The sequence below is a fragment of the Aethalodelphis obliquidens genome, unplaced genomic scaffold (assembly GCF_003676395.1).
Source record: "Aethalodelphis obliquidens isolate GAN/ISIS:26980383/991018 unplaced genomic scaffold, ASM367639v1 scaffold87, whole genome shotgun sequence".
Taxonomy (NCBI): Eukaryota; Metazoa; Chordata; class Mammalia; order Artiodactyla; family Delphinidae; genus Aethalodelphis; species Aethalodelphis obliquidens.
Genome location: NW_020838031.1, coordinates 2,752,032 through 2,775,205, shown reverse-complemented (window position 1 = coordinate 2,775,205; position 23,174 = coordinate 2,752,032). Strand labels below are relative to the sequence as shown.

Below are 23,174 nucleotides of genomic sequence, written 5' to 3'. Positions count from 1 at the left end.
AGAGAGGAGAGAGAGAGAGAGAGGAGAGAGAGAGAGGAGAGAGAGAGGGATGGAGCAATGCACCACCCCATAATGCTGTTGGGCTGAACAGCTGGGCTGAGACCTGCTCTAAGTCAGGGATGCGAGTGCCTATGGCCATAATGACCACTCCAGAAGCACCCAATCTCATTTACTCTGAGAAGCCAAGGAGGGCTTGTCCCAGTCAGGAGTAGCAGTAATAACAGGTTACACTTGCTGCCAAGGACTCTTTGAAACATTTCACTGACACACGTTTCTCACAACTCAAGAGGTATTAGCATCATCCCCATTTTATGCATAAGGAAACCGAGGCTCTGAGAGTCTAAGCAAATCACACATAACACAGGGCTACTGTACGGCAGAGTTGGATTTCATAGCCAGTTGGGCTTTGGACCCTGCATTCTTAGCTGCTACATTATACTGTTTGGATGGGAGACTGTCCTGGAAAACCAGATGCTAAGGGTTTTTCTTTTTACTTGCTTCGAAGCAGGGGCAGCTCCAGAATTTATAGGTCGGGCGGGGGTGTGGAGGGGAAGGCCTTAGGGACAGCGGTGTGGCTTGTAACTGCGGTGTGTGCAGGAGCTCTTGTGCGGCAGGGCACAGGATACACGCTTTGAAGCTCTGACAGCATATGAAGCGTGCTGTTCTTTGACTGAGACTTTAGGTTGACTTGGGTGACTTGGGAGGGTCTGAGGAGACTGAGAGGGGAAAAGTGCCCCCGCCACCTCCCACAGCTGTCTCCCTCTGCTGCAAGGCCTCATCTGCTTTGGGCTGCACCCCGTTTTCCTACCTCTCCTGTCTGCTTGCTTGTGTGGTTCTGATGCCAGAGCTGGCCAGGAGACAAGTCTATAGCCACGTGCACCCCAAACTCCAAGGTCTTTGTCCCCAAACCTGAAACGCATTACAAACAGGTCTCAAAGTAGATAAAAGTCACCTTAGTCTTCAACACATATATTCATGGCATGAGAAGAGAACAAGTAACCAAACCGGGTGTACAGGGATTCTTTGTAAGGCATGCCTACGCAGCTAGGATTGGCCAGGACCCCGCCTCCCCACTGCTCTGGTCTCCCTGGAGGGCAGCAGCTCGGTGCCGTTCGGCTGGCGTGCCATACAGCCCTCAGCCAGGAACAGCCCAACTGACTCAGCTCTTACACAGCCTCAACACACGCCAGCCTTCTCTGGCTCCCGAAACAAGCAGAGCCACACGGAGGGCCCCTCTGCCCCCCACACGGACTACAGCAATGGCTCTCCAATCTGAATGTGCAGCAGAAACAGTTTGGCCTCTGGGGAACAAACGCACATTCCAGGAATTTGCATACAGATAGTCCTACAACCACATGTCGAGAAACTTTTCAGCGTTTCCCATGGCACTTATATTCCTGTTCAAATGTTTTACAAGAGTCTCTAAGCCACTACAGGTGTTGAGCCCTGCTGCTACGGACTCAACGGTGGCCCCCAAATTCAGATACTGAAGCCCTAATCCCCAGCGTGACAGTATCTGGAGATGAGCCTTTGGGAGGAAATTAGGGCTAGAGGGGGTAAACGGGGGTGTGGCCCTCATCTGACAGGGTTAGTGCCCTTCTAAGAATAGAGAGCAGAGAAGACTGTTCTGTCTCCAGGTGCACAAAGAGGTAATGTGAACACACAGCAAGGCGGTGGCCTCCTACAAGCCCAGAACAGAGGCTTCATAATGAAACCTACCTTGCTGGCACCTTGGTCTTGGACTTCCAGCCTCCAGAACGGTGAGAAAACAGATTTCTGCTGTGTAAGCCGCCCACTCTGTAGTATTTCATATGGCAGCCCAAGCAGACGAATACACCTGCCTTCCTTTTTAATTTCACTTCCCATGACTCTTGTTTCAGCCACATTTCAGGTCCTTTGGAACCAATCCCAAGACCTTTCGATCACTCTTCTTTCTGCACACCCACCCCCGTACCTCCTGTCACCTCAACCCCACACTTCGAGGACTGGCTCCTCTCACCCTAATTCTCAGCTTAAATGTCACTTCCAGTAGTGGCTAGCTGTCAAGGTTTTTGCTGTTCACCCACCTTATTTCAAACTTTTCTTCCCTTGAATTGTTAAGCCTATTTATGATACTTCTCCTAACTTCTCTTTGTTCCATGTACTTCCTCTAATTCAGTTGTATTGATTAAGGCCCTTGGGTGGCAAAATTTACTGTAAGCTAGCTACCACATTACAGATCTCTGTCAAACGTGCACTTGTTTGCGGCAACTTTAATTAAAGAAAGCCAGGAGAAGTCTCAGATATGCCCTTTCTAGTAGTTTTCTTTTGATAGCCAGAGCCTTTAGACTCGATGCTGCACTTTAATTCAGAAGTCAACGTAACAGTTTAATACATGTAATAAGTTAAAAAGTATTAGTGAAATAGGAGCTGGGTTTTGTTTTTCCAAACATGTTTCCGAAAGCCTGTTTTATTTTAAAACACACACGGAGTTGGACACAAATGCCTTTTTAACCAACGTGGAGATTTCACGGATTGCTTAAATTGGTCACTCTTCCTCTCTACTGAGCCCGCCGTTCTTGACGCCTTATGAAGGACGAGAAGATGGGTCTCTTCCTTTGCTTCCCTCTTTGTTGTAATACGCGTCCTTGGATGACAGTAATTATATGACCAATTTTTCCGTAACCGTTTGGCAATCATTAAAGCTTTGCAGTTGCCAGTTTTCCTACTGGTGTCTTACCACCTAAGGGAGAAAGACAGAGACGGCTCATGAAATGATATTGAGTTTGCCCTTCCTTGTACAACTGTTTAGGCACTGGCAAAAGAGAAACACATGACATTTGTGCAGAGTTTTACAGACTGACAAAGCACCAATGGAGACAGCAGTGCCCTTCGCTGGAGAAGCAGTGGTGTCGCAGAGGCGATGGGCATGGCCAGCCCCACAGCCATGTTTCCCGAACTTCATGTCTAGCGTGGTCTAGTACGTTCACACTCACGTATCTGCCTTCTGAGAGGAAGAACTCAATCCCGTCGTCCTCACGATGAGGGCTTCGGGGTTTGTTTTAGTTTATGCCCCTCTCACCAAATTCAAAATCGAGTTTCAAGATCACGTATTCTGAAAGTTCAGACATACTATAAATAGAAGACTGGGGGGAAATTCCCTGGAGGTCCAGTGGTTAGGACTCTGCGCTTTCACTGCCGAGGGCCCAGGTTCATTCCCTGGTCAAGGAGCTAAGATCTTGCAAGTCGCAGCGCGGCCAAAAAAAGGAAAAAAGACTGGGATTTCAACCTACGTATTTTCTTCAACAAGAAATTAGCATTTTCACCTTCCCTCTCTCTGTCAACCATACCTTTGCCCTCTATCCTTTTTTCTTCAATGACTCTCCTTTAACCATACGCCTGCCCTGGTTTTCCCCTAATCCCAGCAGACATCTATCTATAGCTCTTCTATACAGGTTTGACAAGTGTACTGAGTTACGATTAGGTACAAAAATACTACTTGTAAGAACATCCACTCAGTGAGCTAGTGCTTTTTCAATATAATCAGCAATTATGTTTTTCAAAAGCTAACACCCTCCCCTTCTAAAGTCACCCCATCATTCCTATGAGAAGTGTTCTCTACCTCCTCTGACCTTGAAAATCTGTTTATATCAAAAGTCTTGACTCTTACTGTATACCATAAACAAATGGCCTCGCCTTTTGGGACTGGACTATTTCTTTATAAGCTGATAGGATCTGCAGAAGAGTCTGGATTGGATTATTCTCCTAAGGATGTGCTATCAGCCCCCAATTTCAAGTTCAGAGTCTATATATGATGTGGACATTGATCCCGATCCTCACGGGAAAGAAGAGATCTGAGGGTGGAGAGGGAGCAAGTGAATCCAAGGACCAAAACGAGAGGAATTTTCTTGATGCTCACTAGGACTAGATGGAAAGGTCTAGATCGTGGACCCTGATGAGTTATGTCAGGAGCTGATCATTTTTATGTTGTATAAGATCGCCTATTTTATGCCTGCTGTGTCTTCTCTGCTAGTTTTCTCCTTAGTTTCCTTGAGAAAATTCTAGATGACAGAAATAGTTCTCTGCGTATACTAAAACTCTACTGCTGTTCATTTTGATAAAGCATTTAGTGCCATCCTTTCTTGTTTTACTGTATGTTGATAAGTGCAATGTGCAAACCCATCGTATTTTTATTAAGCAGCACTTACCAAGCATCTCTTCTAACTTCGTTGTGGCAGGTTCATTCACAGTAAATATATAATCATTATTTCTAGGAGAAAAAGTAACAAGCTTTCTTACTGCATAAACCAGGATGAAAAGACAACGTTCATCATTTATATAGTAAGACTACTTTTAAACAGTCTTCCTCAGGGCTCGTTTGAAATAGTTGAAAGTTGTGTGTATATATATGTAAGAATACACACACACACACACACACACACACACACACACACACCATGCCCCGCCCCCCAATTTTTCTTATAATTAACCTATAAATTTCCATATTAGGTCGAAGCTAAAATGCTGGCCTAAAGCACTTTCTTTCTTTGCTTCAATGTGGTTTTTATTCACACCCACAATAAAATTCGCATGGTAACTCAGAGTGACTTAGCTAATCAGGACACGGATAAGTGAAGCATGATGTGATGTTTCCTAGATCCTGCATTCCCACATCTCTCTCTCGACTTGGTGCCCAACTGTTCTGAGCTGTCGCTGCCCCTGAGCTCACCCTGGGCACCGTGCACAGTTACTTACACCTTCTTCTTCTCCACCACACCGAGCCTCACAAAAGCTGCTAAGGCATTCTTTTGTACATCGGAGGATAATACATCGTAACACTGTGAGGCACCTAAAAGAGAGGGAAAGGGAGAGTTAGTGGCTTCCTTTCTGTGCTCAACTAACAGAAGTTACCACCCACAGAGGTGTGACTCACCTTGATGGAGAAGCTGACCTGTGAATTTTCTAACGTTCACCAAGTACTGTTTCTCAGTGAAGTGGCCTTCTTCTTCGTTCAAGAGGTATTTGCAAATTATCTGATTTTTAAGAGGGAGGATGAGAGGAACAGAAAGTGAAACAGAGCAGCCAAATACCGGAGAAGAGTAAATAACTTTACACCTGCCGCTCTTGACAGAACGATACTTTATATTAGAGCAGAATTAAGACCTCCCCCTGATCCCCACCAAAAAAAGTTCTACCTTTCACCTGGGGAAGACACTTGCTCTTCAGACCAGAAACAAGTACAGGGTAGGAAAGTCTTAGTTATATTTGCTATGGGAGGATGAAGGAGAACTTGCGAAAGATTTACACACCTGGTAAGATTCCACAAAAGGTTTAAAGAGTCCTATTAAAAACTCTAGCACAGTATTTCCTTTTTCTGTAACTAGGATGTCCCTTGTCGTCACCTGTGTGCCCTCACTTTTACAAAGCAGGTAACAGCCTTCTTCAAAGTCCTGCAAGGGGAGGGGAGAAGACAGAATGCACCCTCTAATTTATAACTTAGGTCAACGATCCACTGCTGGGCTCGGCATGTGCAGCCCTGTGCCCTCAGAACAAGGGAAATACCAGCCAATTCTGCAAGCCTTCCCAACTGCTGTGGCTGTCAGACAGGAGGAGAGCAGCAGCGTTCCAACACTCACAATGCTGAACCTCAAATACAGCAAACACCGAAAACCTGATGAGCCTCAGAAATCATCACCTGGGCCACAGATTCTCCTTCGCTTTGCACTGACGAGCATACTCCTTGCTCTTGAATAGAAGTGCATGTAGCAAGTCCAGAAAGTACTGAGAGTCGTGTTATGCTGAGAACGGCTGCCCTCATTTCCTACTGAATAAAACCTGTGGCCCTCAGCCTAACGGACAGACACGTAACCCACTTGTCAATGCTGGCACTGCCCCCAGCCCAGCAAGCCAGAAGTCCAGCTCTGGGAGCCCGATCCTTCACTTGCTGTCTACGCCACCAGGCAGGACCACCGTTCTCTAATCGCAAAGCAAAAGGGCCTGCTCATCCTAACAAGTGGCGCTGGAAAAGCTGTGCTGGTTGCTAAGTTTTCTAAGAAAGCAGAGTGGGTCCATTTACAGTGGCTGCGCCAACGGTTCAGAGACTTGGCTCCTCTCACCAAATAATCCCTAACTTATCGAGTAAACCTGACCAAGGATTAAAACAGAGTTTGTTGAACTGTGAGTGCCCATGTTTCTCTTTTGTTCTGCTGCACGTAGCCTTGAAGGCAGGGAAGACACCCCCGTGAATCCAAGCCTAACGTTTCCAGAACTCACTCCGCAAACACACCTGCTCTTTGGCAGGAAGGATTTACCTTTAGCGCGTTTCCTGGAAGAAAGATGAACTCATCTGAAAAAACATTGCATAGGAAGCGAAAGCAACTGTAGACATCCTCTGGAAATAAATTCATTACATAAAATTACAACTCTGCTCTTTAAACATTCAGGGAGTACCAAGAAGTCCATGATACTCCAAAATGCAGTATTTTAAAGGCATATTATTCATATACCAGGGACAAGAATTAAGGCCCCCAAAGGAAGCTATAACCAATCCAAATTTTACCTACAGAGAAACTACAGGCTAGCATAGTTTCAATGGTTGAGACTGAATTACAACCAGGTCTCTAACCAGTCAGTCTGGTAACGAGCGAGAGGCCACATTCCGCAGAAGCCAGGGCACTTCATTTCCCCTGTACGTGGTTCCCTAGCAGAGAAGGAAAGGAATGGCTTCGTTCATTCCCTTCCACACTCATATCTGCTGATGTCTCTACTGTACCTTTAGTGCTAGGACACACTGGCACACAATCATAGAGACTACTGTCTTATCCCTCGGGCGTGTAGGTCTGCCCTGACCGTCGGCTACAGACCAGCTTTCTGACGTGAATTTTCTCATTAGAAAAATATACATCCATATGGACACAAACGGTTGCCTCCAATTTCAGGGTGTTCACACTGAAACACTCTAGAAGACCACGTATGTGCCCCACAGTTGTGGACAAATCCCAACGTAAGAAGCCTCAGACAGAACTAAGATCAAGCTTTGAGTTTTCTGTGTCCTGAACTAAGCTGTCTGACGTCTCTGGGACCCAGTTTCCTCATTCACAAAATGAGGGCATGAACGCCGGACCTCTGAGGTTCCTTCCAAGGCTAAAGGTCTGTGGCTGAGCTCAGTTTTTCTCTACTCTGGCTTTTCCTTATAATTATCTACAGAGCTTTGAAAAGCCAAAACAAAAACATCGATTTCTGGCCCACACCCCCGCCAGTTGCATCAGAAACCTTTGGGGATGGGACTCAGCCTCCAAAAATTCTAAGGTGCAGCCCGGGGAGAAAACCCCTGGCCTTGACTACAGGTTTCTGTGAAAAAAAGTTCTACTCATTATTACACTCCTCGGTGCGACGAGCACTCACACCGCTGGACCGTTTACCCGCCCTGTCTGCTTCTGTCAGATGCGGGAAGTGACGTCAGAAAAAGAGCATCAGACCAGCAAGTGGGGAGCTGTGCTCTAGTCCCAGATCCTTAAGGGATCAGGAATCTCTGGCCTCACTTTCCTTATTTATAAAAGGAGAGGTTGAGATGAGATGATTTCTTAGGTCCCTTGCAATTCCCCAATTCTATGGCCAGGTATGTAGGGGAAAAAAAACCTAATGAGCTCTGAGAAGAGGTCCCATCCCTTGCTGGTGTGTGGGCTGCAGGCATGTGGCAGAGCATCGTAACAGAAGGCTTCAAACGTTGCTCTCTATACGGAACTCAACGGCCAGGTCTCTTCCAAAACTCAAGACCACCTTCCCGAAGGTTACCTTTCCTGAACCCAGGCGTCATCTGCAATGCCACAGCTACTAAGGAAGGACGGACAAAAACGTTGAGCAGCTGGTTCCTGTAAGCCGAGCACACGAGCAGAGTGACGTGCTGGAAGACAAGCCCATCGACCACTTCTGGGCCTCCAGAGTCCACTTTCAGAGTCACCCGGTCTTTGACGAGGCTGACGATGTTGGAATGCAGAAGAAGGCTGGACTGGACCACTTCTTCAGCAAGTTCATTATCTACACGCACACACAGACAATTCATTCAGGCAAATGGCACAGAAATGGGAAGGTTACTGCTGGGAGTCTTAGGCTCAGTATGAATCAACGCTACTGACCCGACACGTTTATTTTCAAGTGCCAGGTACGGGTTTTAGGCTCCAGCAATTGGGCTAATGATACCATATGTGAAGGATATTTTAAAAGCACTCTTTCATAAATCAGCTCTCTCTGAGGACATGTAACATGCTTTCTTATCTACCCCCAATCTGTCAGCCATTCTGAAATGCACATCACTTCCCACTCTGAAAACCAACACTTCCTCAGGAACCAAGGTTTTGTAATTGCAAGGTACAGGACAAGAAAATCACATATATGGGAATTTAAGAATACTAAGACAGGAAGACATGCTTCACACACACATACACACACCTCGCTTAGACCAATTCCGAGACGGCAAGGATATCGCTTTACAACTTTGCAGGTAAACCCGAGGGCAGCCCAGAGAGGCACTCTTCTAGCTTCAGGTCTCTCTGAGCACAGAGGGACACTGAGGAGATTTTTCTGGTTTTCCTACATCAAAGATAACTGAAGAGGCAGGCTCATAACAGTTCCCGGTAAGTCATCACCTGACACTACACTGGCCTAGAGATAGCCAAGGAGTTAGAATGACAAGTCTAATAAAGAGACGGTGATATTTAACAACACTCTTGATAAGGGAAATACCTTTATTGCTCACCCGAGCCAAAGAGCTGGCTGACAGGTGTGCCAGGCAGGGGCGCTGCTCGTGTGTCACGGAAGGGACAAGGGGGAGCTGCGGTTCTCCTTTCGGACTCATCACATCCGCTCTGGGCTAACCTGCCTTGTCTCAGCTGGCTGACAGGTGTGCCAGGCAGGGGCGCTGCTCGTGCGTCACGGAAGGGACAAGGGGGAGCTGCGGTTCTCCTTTCGGACTCATCACATCCGCTCTGGGCTAACCTGCCCTGTCTCAGCTTGCTCGAGGTAAGGGTGCAGCACATGACATCATACATATAATACAAGATGATTTATGTGACAGGTACATATAATGATACGTATATCATAAAAAGGCCTAGACAGAATGCTTAAGAATATATGGGATAATCTGGGTAAAAAAGCAAAAAGGAACCGAATATACATACCATGTTCTAGATTAGGAATAGTGTTTGATAACTACATGACTTCTGGTACTTGGATACCAAGCAGCTCTCACTTTGTAACAGCTGGAGTTGTCGTGGCAGCTGCACAGGTACTTTTCGCTGTGAACTGGCCACATATTTATCCCCTCTTGAAAAACCAACACCTTAGAAAGACAGGTGCCTCTGCTTTCACACGTTTCTGGGCCGAACATTCGTCTTTCACGACTTTCTGCCTCGTGTTGCAGTCCACATGTCCTTTGCTTCCCATCAGACCGTTAACAATACTGGGATTCGGACTCATCTTTACTTCCCTCCCGGTGACCGACACTCAACTGGCCGGCACTCCTGTTGGCAATTCCTCCCAGCCTCTCTCAGCCACACCGCCCTCTGCCGCTGCCTGGCTCGGCTTCCTGAGTTCTTATCTACGCACGGCAACCTGCTCAATTGTCTCCCTGCCTCCGGTTTCTCCCCACTGTGGTCCATCTTTAAAACTGACATCGGGGGCTTCCCTGGGGGTCCAGTGGGTAAAACTCCATGCTCCCAATGCAGGGGCCCTGGGTCCGATTCCCGGTCGGGGAACCAGATCCCGCATGCCACAGGGCAACTAAGCCCGTGCACCACAACTACCGAGCACAGGAGCTGCAACTAAGACCCTGCATGCCGCAACTAAGACTCAGTGCAGCCAAAATAAAAGAACAAAAACATACCACCCTATAAAAAAAACAAAAAACCTGACACCGCGCTGCTTGCTAAAGGCCAATCCCTCACACTTCGCTGCCTAAAACCCACGTCTGCGTCCTGTGACCTACAGACTCCAGTCTAGATCCCCAGGCAGCAGGCCTCTACGATCCAGCCTCTGTCCACATCTCCGCCTCCATCACTCCCTTCCCAGAGCTAATGTTCTAATGTTACCAACCGCCAGCAGCTCAAGGGATGCCCGGGGCTGTCACACCCGCCATCGCGTGTTTCCTGATCCTTACATTAACAACGCTCCTCTCCATCTGTCTTCCTGAAGAGCTCCTACCGTCCCACCAAGATGGGCTCAAGTAGCTTCTATGAAATCTTCCCTGCGCGTGGGCCCTTTCCTACGCAGCAGTCTCAGTAAGCCCCAGCAATCTGTCTGTAGCTCTTTGTCTTTATGTCACTGAGCCCTCTCTACTAGTTTACACATTACTACCCACCCTGTCTTCCACACACCAGCAGAACCTCCAGAACAAGGGTTGCATCTAGTTCATCTTTGTACCCCTGGGAGTTCCCAGCACCCACTAGGTGCTCAGTATGGGTTTAATGAGTGGACAGTAAATACTTGACTATAAATAATTATCCGGTCTTAAAAAGACTGCATTTCCAATTGTAGTCTCTACAATTTTAAATCAGAGACTGAAAACAACTTAAGCTAACTATTGTCATATACATCCCAAACTCCCGGCATAGTCTTCATAACTCCAATGAGGTTTCTACAAAGTTGTTATTATCAGAGAATTGTATACAGTTCTCCAAGACCAGCCCTTTAATCCTTACAATCCAGTGAGGCAAATGGGTTGCAAATATAATGTGGTAGAAAGAGATGGGTGTAGGGGCTTCCCTGGTGGCACAGTGGTTGAGAATCCACCTGCCAATGCAGGGGACACAGGTTTGAGCCCTGGTCCGGGAAGATCCCACATGCCGTGGAGTGACTAAGCCCGTGCACCACAACTACTGAGCCTGCACTCTAAACCCCACGAGTTTAGAGCCCGTGCTCCACAACAAGAGAAGCCACCAGAATGAGAAGCCCACACACAACGAAGGGTAGCCTCCGCTCGCCGCAACTAGAGAAAGCCCGCGTGCAGCAACGAAGACCCAACGCAGCCAAAAATAAATAAAATAAATAAATAAAAATTTTAAAAAAAATTTAAAAGAAGAAAAAGAAAGAGGTGGGTGTAGAGGGAAGAATATGTGGAGCACAGAGAGTCATTATTTATTCTCCACTCTGCTAGGAAGCAAGGGAGGGTGTTCTGGTCCTCTGTCTACTCAGAGCCTCCCAGGGAGAAATGACATGTAAACAATTCTTCTCAAATAATTGATAGGCTACGTTCAATGTCCTAGAGCGATAAAAACAGATTAGGCTTGCTTCCTCTGAGCAATGCTTTGCTTAAAGTCCTATATGGGTTTTTTTTTCACGTCTAGGCTACAACTTTTCCAAATTAAGAAATAAAAAAAGCAAGCATTATCACCACACATGTCCCACATACATACCAGGCCAAGTGAGAAAGCCCCCAAAGGCCTGGGCTAAGCCTTTCAGCCATAAAGTCTTTTCCAATAGGGCATCAAAGTCCATGGATGGCCGGTTCTGAAGCAGAACAGCAACTATTAGTGGCCACGGGCTCAGAACCAGGTTTTGAATTTGCAGGAGTTGCATTTTGTAGGCAACTTCAGTGACAAAGGCATGCATGTCCTCCGACTGTTTCTGAGGAATATATCTAAAAGGAAGAATACAGAACAACCCATTACAGTTCTGCTACTTAGACAATGTGAGTGGAGAAGGGAATGGGAGAAGACAGACCCTTTAGAAGGTTTCTCATACTTTCTGCCAACTGAACTCTCTCAGGTCACGCTGCAAAAATATACTTTCACTTTACTAGAGCGGGATCTGTCCATTCGTCTCTGGGCTATGCTCTTGAGAGGTGATTAAAAGTACTCAAGGCAAGAGGGTTGGTTTTATTACCCCTGGTTCCAGGCCAAAGCAAACAGACAAAAAACACTTGCTGCTGCTTTGTCAGTGGGCTACATCACTTCTTCTGTGAAAACCGATGCCTCCTCCCGCGGACTGAACTGCTCTGTCTCCTGAGAATCCACAGGGCTTTGAACACGGCTCTTGTAGAACACGCCTAACAGGTGACGATATGATATGCCTGGCAACTGCTCATGCCTGTACCGACAGGCTGTACCGCTGGCCTGACTGCTACACCGCCCTTCTGAGAAGCTTCAGGGCACCTGCTAGGCACCGTCTCGGTCCTTGCCTGACAGAGTCCTCATGCGTGAATCACCCAGCGTTGAGTCAGATGACATCCAGAACCTACCCAGAGCTGGCTGGAGCAAGGATATATGCATAGGACCTAACAGCAGGCACATAAGGTGGCTTAGCGTGAAAGCTGTAGCCAATGAGGACTCCCTGGTAATGGATACAACTGGCCAACTTGAGATGGACCAAGTGAAAGCTTGTGGCTGCCGAAAGCTAACATCTGCCTCTGACAGCTGATGAGGCTGCGAGCGAGGCTGCCAGCTGCCGTGGGACCACTGGCGCTACAGATGAATCATGAATGATGCTGCGGTCACGGAAGCCCGGCTGGGCAGGCGATTGGTCTCCTTTACTCCTGCGGGTGTGTTTCTCTACATTGAGAAAACCCACATGTGTATGTGTACCTGCACGCTGCACGCTGGAAGAAGCTAACACATTTCCCTGCCACAAAACTATAACCTTCTTGAGAACAGGCACTCACTCCCATTCGTTATTAAACAATCCTTTCTAGGATCAAAAACAATACTTAGTAGATACTTTGGCTGGCCTACCAACAGTGCTCAGCAATTCCCATACATGCACTTGTTAACAACGGCTTATTTCTTCACACTTTTAAGTCAGTAGGGTACTAGGGAGGGAGCCTGGGGAGAAGGAATCAAAAGAAGCATCTATTACTTTGAGAGCAGGCAATGGGTTTTGTGTTTTGTTTTGTTTGTTTGAGCACTGTCTGGCTTTGCATGTTTAATGTATATATCCTGCAGTTAAGTGTCCGGTGAACATATTAATTGAAGCTTTCTGCTTCTCCGGGGTGTGATCTCAGATAACCAAGTTTCAGTGCTAGAAGCGGTCAACTCAAGAATCACAGTTTACACTTTCAGATATTCATCCTTGCTTCTATGTCAGTTATGAAAACACAGGCCTTGCACCTTGGAACCAAGTTATATGGGCTCCGACCCATCCTCCCAGCTGCCAGAGATCGAAGTGACACAGGGTCTCCGAAGTACACATGAATGTTTCCAAACTTTTCAGAGAGAATCCTCCTGGCTTTCAACAATCCCTGAGAGTATCACAACAGGGGAAAAGAAAACAGGAATACATTCAGAAATCAGTTGGTGTATAAAGTACATCATAAATAAATATAAATTTAAAGAAATTTAATTTCTTTAAATTCCAGTGCGATCAAGCTTGGCTATCCTTTACGTACAGTTGTAGATTCTTTCGGCTTAGGAACCCCTAGGAGCTCATAAGCATACAGAGTTTCTTCCAATATCCTATCGTAACTGATGCTGATTGGAACAAGGTAGGTATCAAAAACTTCTCTTTTAAAAAACGGTTCCATCACAATATTCAGAAGACCTGTAAATGGACGGAGAAATGATGTTCAAACATATTGAAAAGGAAAGCAAACAAGGCCGCAGGAAGATACTAAGAGTATACATTATATACCAAGCCCATAAATATAAACAGTTGAACTTAAAGAAACAGTTACACTTATGAAGTAAAGAACATCTTGCAAACAAAGTGTCAAGTTCTATTCAGCAGCTACGATGACACCACGCCTGGAGCCTCTGGGCTTGTGTTTTCCCTCAGTCTGTAAGGAACCTACCAAATTTTGGAGTCAGTGTCTTGGCGGAGCGGCTTCTTGTCCCTTCGAGGAAAAATTCAACAGGAGCATAACCATTCTGTAAAGAGAAAACACAAACCAACAAAACAAACACAAAACCCATTGCCTACTCTCAAAGTGATAAATGCTTCTTTTGATTCCTTTTCCTGAGTTCCCTCCCCAGCCCTCCGAGCAAACACTGCTCACAGTGAAACTTAGACAAGAGAGTCACACAGAGGAAACAGATTGCGGAGGTTATGCACATTCCTCGAGGGGGAAAAACCAGCTAAGCAGTCCATTCAGAAGTTACGAATTTAGGGCCTCCCTGGTGGCGCAGCGGATAAGAATCCGCCTGCCAATGCAAGGGACACAGGTTCGAGCCCTGGTCCGGGGAGATCCCACATGCCGCGCAGCAACTAAGCCCGTGTGCTGTAACTACTGAGCCTGCGCTCTACAGCCCGTGAGCCGCAACTACTGAAGCCCGCACGCCTACAGCCCGTGCTCTGTGATGAGAGAAGCCACTGCAACGAGAAGCCCGCGCACCGCAACGAAGAGCAGCCCCCGCTCGCTGCAACTAAAAAGAAGGCCCATGCGCAGCAACGAAAACCCAACGCAGCCAAAAATAACTAACTAAATAAATTTATATTAAAAAAGTCTCTATTGCAACAAAAGAAAAAACAAAAACGAAGAAAAAGTCACAAATTTAAGTAAGATCTTAGAGCAAACTTCAGTGAAAAGAAAACACAGCTTGCAAGTAGTCGGTTATTATTTGCATTACCCGTAACATAGTTTTCACATATTCAGAGAACACCGCCCAGTAGAGCTGATCGCCACCGAAGGTCCGCCGCATGAAGAACGCCCCCGACATTCGCAGCAGCTCACCAACCATCTTCATTCCTAGGAAGTCTACGAAAGAAACGACGGTTAATGTTGATTTGCAGACCTTGAAGCTTTCTATGAATATCTCAGCTCAGATTCTATTAAGATAGATTTCATGTATGTAAGACACCCCTAATCTTAAGAAGAAGCATCTAATGGAATTAAGAAAAGAAGGGACTCTGTCGGCAGGTGCTGGCTGGGAGGTTACCTTGTGCACCCCACTCCCCACGCACCTCTGCATTTACAACCAGACCAGCTAGAGGTGGGGCAGCAGCAGGCAATGGGACAGCCTCAACTATGCCATCATGCCAACTTCCTTAGTCAGCAGTGCCGCTGACCTCAGTGACAGATCAACATATATCCTCCCTGCTCTGCACAGTCAGGCCAAACCAGCTCTCACCTTTCCTTTTTAACCATCAGGTGAAAATACCACTCTTCTTTTAGTGGCACAGATTAGAAAAGAAAAGCAAGTCCAGAATGAGAGAAAGAGTTCTACCATCTGTTTTAAAACAGTTCTTTTCATTTTCCCCTAATTTTCAAATAACTTCCTCACGTGTCTATATAGATGGAAACGCTTTCTAAGTGCTTAAGGTCCTGGCAGTTTCTACTTTACTGCTTACTGTGTCTATTAGCAAAGGTGTAGGCTTGGACCCCAGCTTTCCTGGCTAGCTCAGAAAGGAGATGATAAACGATTTATTCACCTTAGCAATCCTACTTTTTTGGAATCAATCCTACAGAAATAAAAGCACTAATATGAAAATATATTGAAAGCTTGTTTGTAACAGCAAAACTACCACATTATGATACATATACACTCCTGAATATTATATAGCAGTAACAATGTTAGACGTGAAGCTGGAACCTTACCAAAAAAAATCACACCACATACAAAGATTAACTCAAAATGGATCAAGGACCTAAATATAAGACCCAAGACAATAAAACTCTTAGAAGAAAATATAGGGGAAAAACTTCATGACATTGGATTTGGCAATGATTTCTTGGATATGACACCAAAAGCACAGAAGATAAAAGAAACAACAGATAAACTGGACTACAGCTGCCCCTGGGGTTGGGGGAATCTGTGGGGCATTAGTTCCAGGACTCTCCATGGATACCAGAACACCTGGATGTTCAAGTCCTTTATATAAAAGGGCAGAGTATTTGTATATCACCTGGCACATCCTCATACACTTTAAATCATCTCCAGATTACTTATAATTCCTAATACAATTGCTATGTAAACAGTCGTAAATACAATGTAACTGCTATGCAAATAGTTTCCTGTGAATGGCAAATTCAAGTATTGCTTTTTGGAACTTTCTGGAGTTTTTTTTTCCTGAATATTTTTGATCAATGGCTGGTTGAATCCATGGAGGCGGAACCCGTGGATACAGAGGGCCGACTGTATACCAAAATTAAAAACTTCTGCTCATCAAATGATACAATCAACAGAGTGAAACGGGAGACGATATTTACAAATCACATATCTGATAAGGGGTTAATATCCAGAACATATAAAGAACTCCTTCAATTCAACAACAAAGAAAACAAACAACCAAAAGGACTTGAATACTCCTCTAAAGGAGATATAGAATTGGCCAACAAGCACATGAAAAGATGCTCAACATCACTAATCACCAGGGAAATGCAAATCAAGCGCATGATGAGCTGCCACTTCACACCCATTAGGACGGCTATTATTAAAAACAGAAAAACAAAAAACCTAAAAAAACAGAAAATAACAAGTGCTGGAGAGGATGTGGAGAAACTGAACCCTTGTGCCCTGCTGGTGGGAGTGTAACATGGTGCAGTGACTGCATGTGGAAAACAGTATGGCAGTTCCTCAAAAAGTTAAAAATAAAATTACCATCTAACCCAGCAATTCTACTTCTGGGTGTATACCTGGAAGAATTGAAAGCAGAGACTCAAACAGGTATTTGTTCACCTATGCTCACTGCAGCACTAATCACAAGAGCCAAAAAGTGGAAGCAACCCAAGTGTCCAGGGATGGATCAATGCATCAACAAAACATGGTATATACATACAGTGGAATATTATTCAGCCTTGAAAAAGGGAAAATTCCGACAGACACTACAATATGGATGAACCCTGAGGACATCACGCTGAGTGAAATAAGCCAGCAACAGAAGGACAAATCCTGTTTGACTCCATTTACAGGAGGTATCTGGAGCCGTCAGGTTCACAGAAATAGAATGGAGAGTGCTGGGTGCCAGGGGCTGGAGGGAGAACAGAATGAGGAGTTAAGCGTTTAATGGGGACAGAATTTCAGTTTTGCAAGGTGGATGGATGACAGTACAACAGTGTGAACTTAATGCTACTGAATGTGCACTTAAAACTGCTGAAGATGGTGAATTTTACGTTTTGTGCATTTGACCACAATTGAAAACCACGTTAAAAGAATTTAGATCTATTTATTGACCTACAGAGATAGCCACTGATATATTACCAAATAAAAATAACAACAGGGCTTCCCTGGCAGCACAGTGGTTGAGAGTCCGCCTACCGATGCAGGGGACGCGGGTTCGTGCCCCGGTTCGGGAAGATCCCACATGCCGCGGAGTGGCTGGGCCCGTGAGCCATGGCCGCTGAGCCTGCGCGTCTGGAGCCTGTGCTCCGCAACGGGAGAGGCCACAACAGAGGCCCGCGTACCGCAAAAAATAAATAAATAAATAAATAAATAAATAACAACAGCAGGTAATACATCCAGGTCGTATAATCTCATTTTTCAACCTGGACCAAAAACCCTATGTGCATATATGCTTGCTGATGTCTGGGTAGGCACAGTAAAGCACAGTGCAGAGAACAGAATCCAACCTATTAAACACTGGGACTTGTAGAAAGAAGGGAGAGGGACTTCCCTGGTGGCACAGTGGTTGGGAATCCACCTGCCAATGCAGGGGACACGGGTTGGAGCCCTGGTCTGGGAAGATCCCACGTGCTGCGGAGCAGCTAAGCCCGTGCGCCACAACTACTGAGCCCGCGTGCCACAACTACTGAAGCTCGCGTGCCTAGAGCCTGTTCCTTGCAACAAGAGAAGCCACCGCCATGAGAAGCCTGCACACCGCAACAAAGAGCAGCCCCCACTCACCCCAACTAGAGAGAGCCCGCACGCAGCAACCAAGACCCAACACAGCCAAAAATAAATAAATAAATGAAAGAAGGGAGAAGCTATTCTCATCATTTTCTTCAAATAACCTCGGCACTGTTAAAATCATTCCCGCGAATGCCTTAATTTTTATAATTAAAAAAAGGGAAAAAACCAATGCATACCCATTCCTGCTGCTATGACCGGCACAGGTAAGTCGTAGTTGTATAAAAGAAAAGACAGCATCAGAAAGTCAATGTAACTTCGATGACTGGGCAACAGAACAACAGGATGCTCCTGGATGGCTCGCTGTAGCTTTAAAACAAATGTTACACTTTGAATAATTTCAGCTTTCATATTATTAAAATCGCTATCTTAAATCAGAAAACGGAAGACTGTGCGTATGCACAGAGGGAATACGAGTAATGCTTTTCTGTCTCCCGACCACGTGCACAAAACTAATTTCAGGGTTCTGGTTAAATAATCTCCCATAACGCAAGGACAGCAAAAATAAACTTTACGGATCATCATCATAATGGTGATGATCACTAACAGGTATTAGTTGAGAAGCATATTAAGCATTTTACATGCACTGTTTAATACCACGTATTTGTACATAAGGCCTAAGCCTTAGCTTCCTCATTTGTGACATAGTCATGCCTCTAATACACGGTGGAGCTACGACTGGATCTGTCAGTCTGAATTAAAAAGTCAACTGTCAGCCACCACGCTAGACTGACTGGTAGTTTGTAGGAAGAGAAAACAAAACTTCTCCCAGGGAGATTAAAGAAAATTACAAATTGTTAGGACCAAGGAAAGGGATAGTATTTCTCTATTTATGCACTGGGTTCACTGTCAGGGAGAGTGGGCGCCTTGTAGCAGGGAGGGATGCATCCGAGCTTCCCGATCCATTCCTCGGGCTGTCAGTCTCAGAAATACCCACTGTGTCAACGTGTGTCTGTTTTCCTGAAATCTAAATACATAACCTACCGACAAACAAGACATAGCCAGCAACAGTCCCCGTTCCCAACACCGTATCAAACGTTCTCCGACAGAGATGCAGACGTAAGTCAGCAATCTAGAAATCAGTCACAGCAGGAAGAAATACTTGGAAGCAAAGTAAATGACTGAATAAAAACAAAGCATTAAAAGGTATGAGGAGGAAGGCCGGTGAAGGTAAGAGCTTTCTAGTAAGAGAAGAAAGGTATTAAAAACAAATGAATAAAAATAATCTTCATAGGGAAAGCTCTTACTTTCAGAAAAAAAGTAAACAATTAAATGACAGGAGTGACAGAATTAGAAAAATCACCACTTGGCAATCATAAGAGTAATAACTGATTCAAGCAAACAACATCAGTGGCTGTAAAAACGCGTGGAGGAAAGTATGATGAAAAACAGGGTACTGAAGCATCCTTCAAGTCTCTTGTCCCAAGATACTTATTAATTACAGGGGCACAAAGAGTAACTCTACAGGGGCGAAGAGCCTGGCGAGGAGCACGGTAGCCAAGTGACGAACGTGACCATCACCAGGAACAGGCAAACGGAGGCCACGTGCTTCTGGGCTGATACACTGAGAAGGACACGCCCTGAGCCTAATCGAAAAAGCATCTCAAACCCAAATCAAGGGACACTAGAATATAACTGGCCTGATTTCTTCAAAAGTAATATCACGAAACACAAACAAAGCCTAAGTAATTGTTCTAGACTAAAAGAGTCTAAAGAGATATGGGAGCTGACTGTAACACACGATGCAGGACTTTCTTTGGCCTATACAGGACACAGCTGGGACGGCTGGTGAAACATGAATAAGATCTGTATTACCAGCACTGTGTCAATGTTAATTTGCTTATTTTGATAATTACACCATAAGAGAATGTCCTTGTTTATAGGGAAAACACACCAGAAAGGTGTGTGAGGAAAGGAAAGAGAACATGTTGTAGGGGAATCTTGGTGAAGAATATGTGGAACTTCTTTGTACGACTTCTGTAACTCTATGAACATCTGACATTAGGTTAGTCTGTAAAGTCTGTAACTAAGTGACTACGTTAGTTTGTCTGAAGCCTGCAGATCTGAAGGTAAAAGGAAAAAACACCCCGCGGAGAGGCGGAGTCTCTTCTGCTCAGGCTGGAGGCCACCTGCTAACCAGGGCCTGCTCATCGAGTGCAAAGCGGGATGCCTTTGAGCTGAATGAATTGTGAGGGATTGAAGAAGAGATTGCTTTTCTACAAGCAATACTCACTTTCTGAATACCTTCTTCATTTACACACACTTTCGAGAAAATTTGCTTAAATATTTTGCTCAGGGCAAAGGCACAGAACCGAATGGCTCCCAGACGCAGTTTGTGGTTCATTTCATCCAGGATGCCACAGGCTTCCTCTCGCAGGACCTCGGCAGATTGAAGGGATTCCCTGGAAAGCTACAAGAAAAGGGAAAGCAGGGATAAATTTCTGGAAAAAAAAAAAGTCAAAATTCTTTTTGCTCAAATCAGTAGGACCAGTTCCAAATGGACCAATGTTATTATATAACTCAAAATGGTATGTTCTTTTCTTAATTTAAATTGATATAGTTTAAGCTTACATCCAAATTCTCTAAAATAAGTTGTTGCTCAAGATCTAGTGTCTGAGAGCATACACTTAGTAGTTACTTTCAGTACATTGTTGCAACTGTTTTTTTTTAAAATTTATGTATTTGACTGATTGATTTTTGGTTGCGTTGTGTCTTCGTTGCTGCGCGCGGGCTTTCTCTAGTTGCGGCGAGCGGGGGCTGCTCTTTCTTGCGGTGCACGGGCTTCTCATTGCGGTGGCTTCTCTTGTTGCGGAGCATGGGCTCTAGGCACGCAGGCTCAGTAGTTGTGGCTCGCGGGGTCCACAGTGCAGGCTCAGTAGTTGTGGCGCACAGGCTTAGTTGCTCTGCGGCATGTGGGATCTTCTCTGAGCAGGGATCAAACCTGTGTCCCCTGCATTGGCAGGCAGATTCTTCACCACTGCACCACCAGGGAAGTCGCACAGCCTACACATCTGAGGAATCAGGATCAGAAGGGAAAGAGAGAACTGGAGCATTAAAAAGAAAGAATACATTGCCAGGAGAGGACCTTCCTCGAGACAGAAAATGCTCATGCCAGTTTGAGCCGGCTGAGAAGGCTGGGGAGTGGGAAAGCCAAGACCCCTGGGGACAGGAAGGACTTGGATAGGTGAAGAACACAGGTGAAAAGGCCGGCTTGTTCAGAAGGCACTGGAGGAAAGCAGAGAAGAGAATGGCCTGGCCTCTTATTCTGTGCACCTGGGCTTCTCATTTGCCCGACTGATGTGCTGTCCCTACAGACCCCTCTCCCTGGAAACCTGAGAGAAGCAGCAGTCTTACAACTCCTTGTCCCCAGTGATGTCCCTATTCAGTCTCTTGTCCATGTCACAAGCCTGAGCAGTCTCTTAAACGCAGAAGTCATCACATCCTTCCTTGGCTAAAGCCCCTTCAATGGCTGCTACTGCACTCTGCAAGATAAAGGCAGCCTCAGCTGGAGAAGTGGCAGCAGGGATGGACGGAGGTAGACCAGCGCTATTTTTAGGAGGGTACATCATTTTCAGCAGAGCACATCAGCAGCTCTTAGTGCCTGGGAGCGTGTGAGAGGAAAGTAAGAAGCTGAAGACGGCATCCAGATTTTTGGTTTGAGCAACTAGCATATGTGGGGCGGGCATTCTTAGAGACAGGACAATCTGGGTGGGAGGGGGGAATACACACAGTACAGGGGTGCGGTGGATCCAAGACTTTGAGGTAGACATCTTGAATGCTTTCGGAGTGCTTCTGGAATTTCCAAGTGGATACCCAATAAACTGTAAAAATATATGTGTGAAACTCAAAAGAGATCTGGGCTGAAGCAATAGATACTAATTATCTATATTACTTATGATAATATATTATTTTTATATAGTAATATTACAATACGGAGATATTAGCATAAGGAGGGTACTTAAAATTCTGGCAATAAATAAAACTCCCAGTGAGTGGGTAGATAAGAAGGGGCTAGAACAAAATCTTGAGGAACTGCAGCATTTAAAGAGACAGGCAAAGGAAGAGAAGCCCATAAAGACAACTGGGAAATAATCAAAAAGATGTGGTGGGTAAGTGGGAGAGTGTGGTGTCCTGGAAAGGAGAGAGCGTGTACCAAAAGCTATCCAGGATTTGAATGAGGTTGATTTTTGCCACGAGGAAGAAGGAGGTCATTCACCATCTTGCGAAGAGCTCCTACAGAGGGTTGGAAATCAGATTCCAGTGAGCTGAGCGGTACATGAAGGGTGAGAAAGTAGGGCAACAAGCATAGAAAACACAGCCAACTTCTTCAAAGAGCAGAGCAGAAGTGGGAAAGGAAGAGATGCGTAGTAAGTAGAGAAGGAATGTGGTCAAAGGAAGTCTAATTAAGTTGGAAGAGAAGTGAGCATGTTAAATGCTGATGGTAAAGAGCTGATAACAGGAAGAAGTTGAGACAACTGAGGGGACAGACGACAAGCAAAGTTCCCAAGGAGGAGGGGGGAGGTGGAATTCGGAGCAAAGGAGCAGGGTAGGGATTAAACTCGAACAGAAGGGATCCCTGTTCCATTCTAGTAGGAGGGAAGAAGAAAATCACGGGTGTTAGATGCAGGTAAATTAGGGGCCTGATCTCAGAGAGCTGAAACAGCTCTCACTTATATAATGGCTTAAATTTTCTTTGTGAAGTAGGAAGAAAAGTCATCTGTCCAGAGTAAGTGGAGAAGGTAGGGTTGGAGGTTCAAGGAGAATGGGGCAACTGAAACTGCCACTTTGGAGAAAGGGAGAGAGTTTCCTAGGGAAACAATCAATGACTGGGTAACAAAGAGGGCCCGAGTGTGCTGCGTAATTTATAACAATTCCAATCTACCTCGATTATATGATTTTTCTCAGCAGTACGTTCAAGTCTGAAAAACACAGGCTTAAATCAGTCGCACTTAACCTGGCTGTGCATTAGAATTACATGGGGAAACTTAAAAAAAAAGAAGAAGAAGAAGAAAAGAGAAATGCCTGGGTCCTAACCTAGACCAATTACACCAGAATCTCTGGGGATAGGACCAAAGTATTTTTTTTCCATTAATTCAAGAAATATTTATTGAATGTGTACTATGTGCTAGGCACCAGAAATACAGCAATTTAAAAAAGAGAGAGAGAGAATTTGACTTCACTTATGAAATAAGTTCAGTCAGACAAGATTAATAGATTCCCCAAGACAGATCACAACAATACGATTAAGAGCATAGGTCATATGTCCGAATCAGAATAAAAGAGACAGCAAATAATAAAGATAACAAATAATTTTCCTGGGAGCTCCCCGGCGGTCCAGTGGCTAGGGCTCCGCACTGTCAGTGTCTGGGCCCAGGTTCCGTCCCTGGTCCAGTGGCTAGGACACCGCGCTGTCAGTGTCTGGGCCCG

General features: G+C 45.4%; 1 protein-coding gene across 3 annotated transcripts in view; it reads right to left on the bottom strand.

Annotated features, from left to right (window-relative positions):
• Positions 1–2,329: 2,329 nt before the first annotated feature.
• Positions 2,330–23,174, bottom strand: part of GNPAT (glyceronephosphate O-acyltransferase) — a 30,770-nt gene continuing 9,925 nt past the window's right edge. The window contains exons 1-16 of one of the 3 annotated variants that reach the window (XR_003430214.1): positions 20,319–20,467; positions 19,981–20,157; positions 17,927–18,056; positions 14,532–14,659; positions 13,757–13,832; positions 13,355–13,506; positions 13,077–13,207; positions 11,388–11,611; positions 7,774–8,016; positions 6,291–6,370; positions 5,289–5,429; positions 4,913–5,012; positions 4,735–4,828; positions 4,188–4,249; positions 2,976–3,094; positions 2,330–2,722 (exon numbers count right to left, since the gene is read on the bottom strand). Coding sequence is in view for 1 of the 3 variants with exons in the window: in XM_027094039.1 (XP_026949840.1) it covers positions 2,679–2,722; positions 4,188–4,249; positions 4,735–4,828; positions 4,913–5,012; positions 5,289–5,429; positions 6,291–6,370; positions 7,774–8,016; positions 11,388–11,611; positions 13,077–13,207; positions 13,355–13,506; positions 13,757–13,832; positions 14,532–14,659; positions 17,927–18,056; positions 19,981–20,157 (1,782 nt within the window). In the remaining 2 variants the exon portion in view is untranslated. Of the gene's footprint in view, positions 2,723–2,975; positions 3,095–4,187; positions 4,250–4,734; positions 4,829–4,912; positions 5,013–5,288; positions 5,430–6,290; positions 6,371–7,773; positions 8,017–11,387; positions 11,612–13,076; positions 13,208–13,354; positions 13,507–13,756; positions 13,833–14,531; positions 14,660–17,926; positions 18,057–19,980; positions 20,158–20,318; positions 20,468–23,174 lie in introns of those variants that run through there. The other 2 variants (XR_003430213.1, XM_027094039.1) reach the window with 2 other exon arrangements.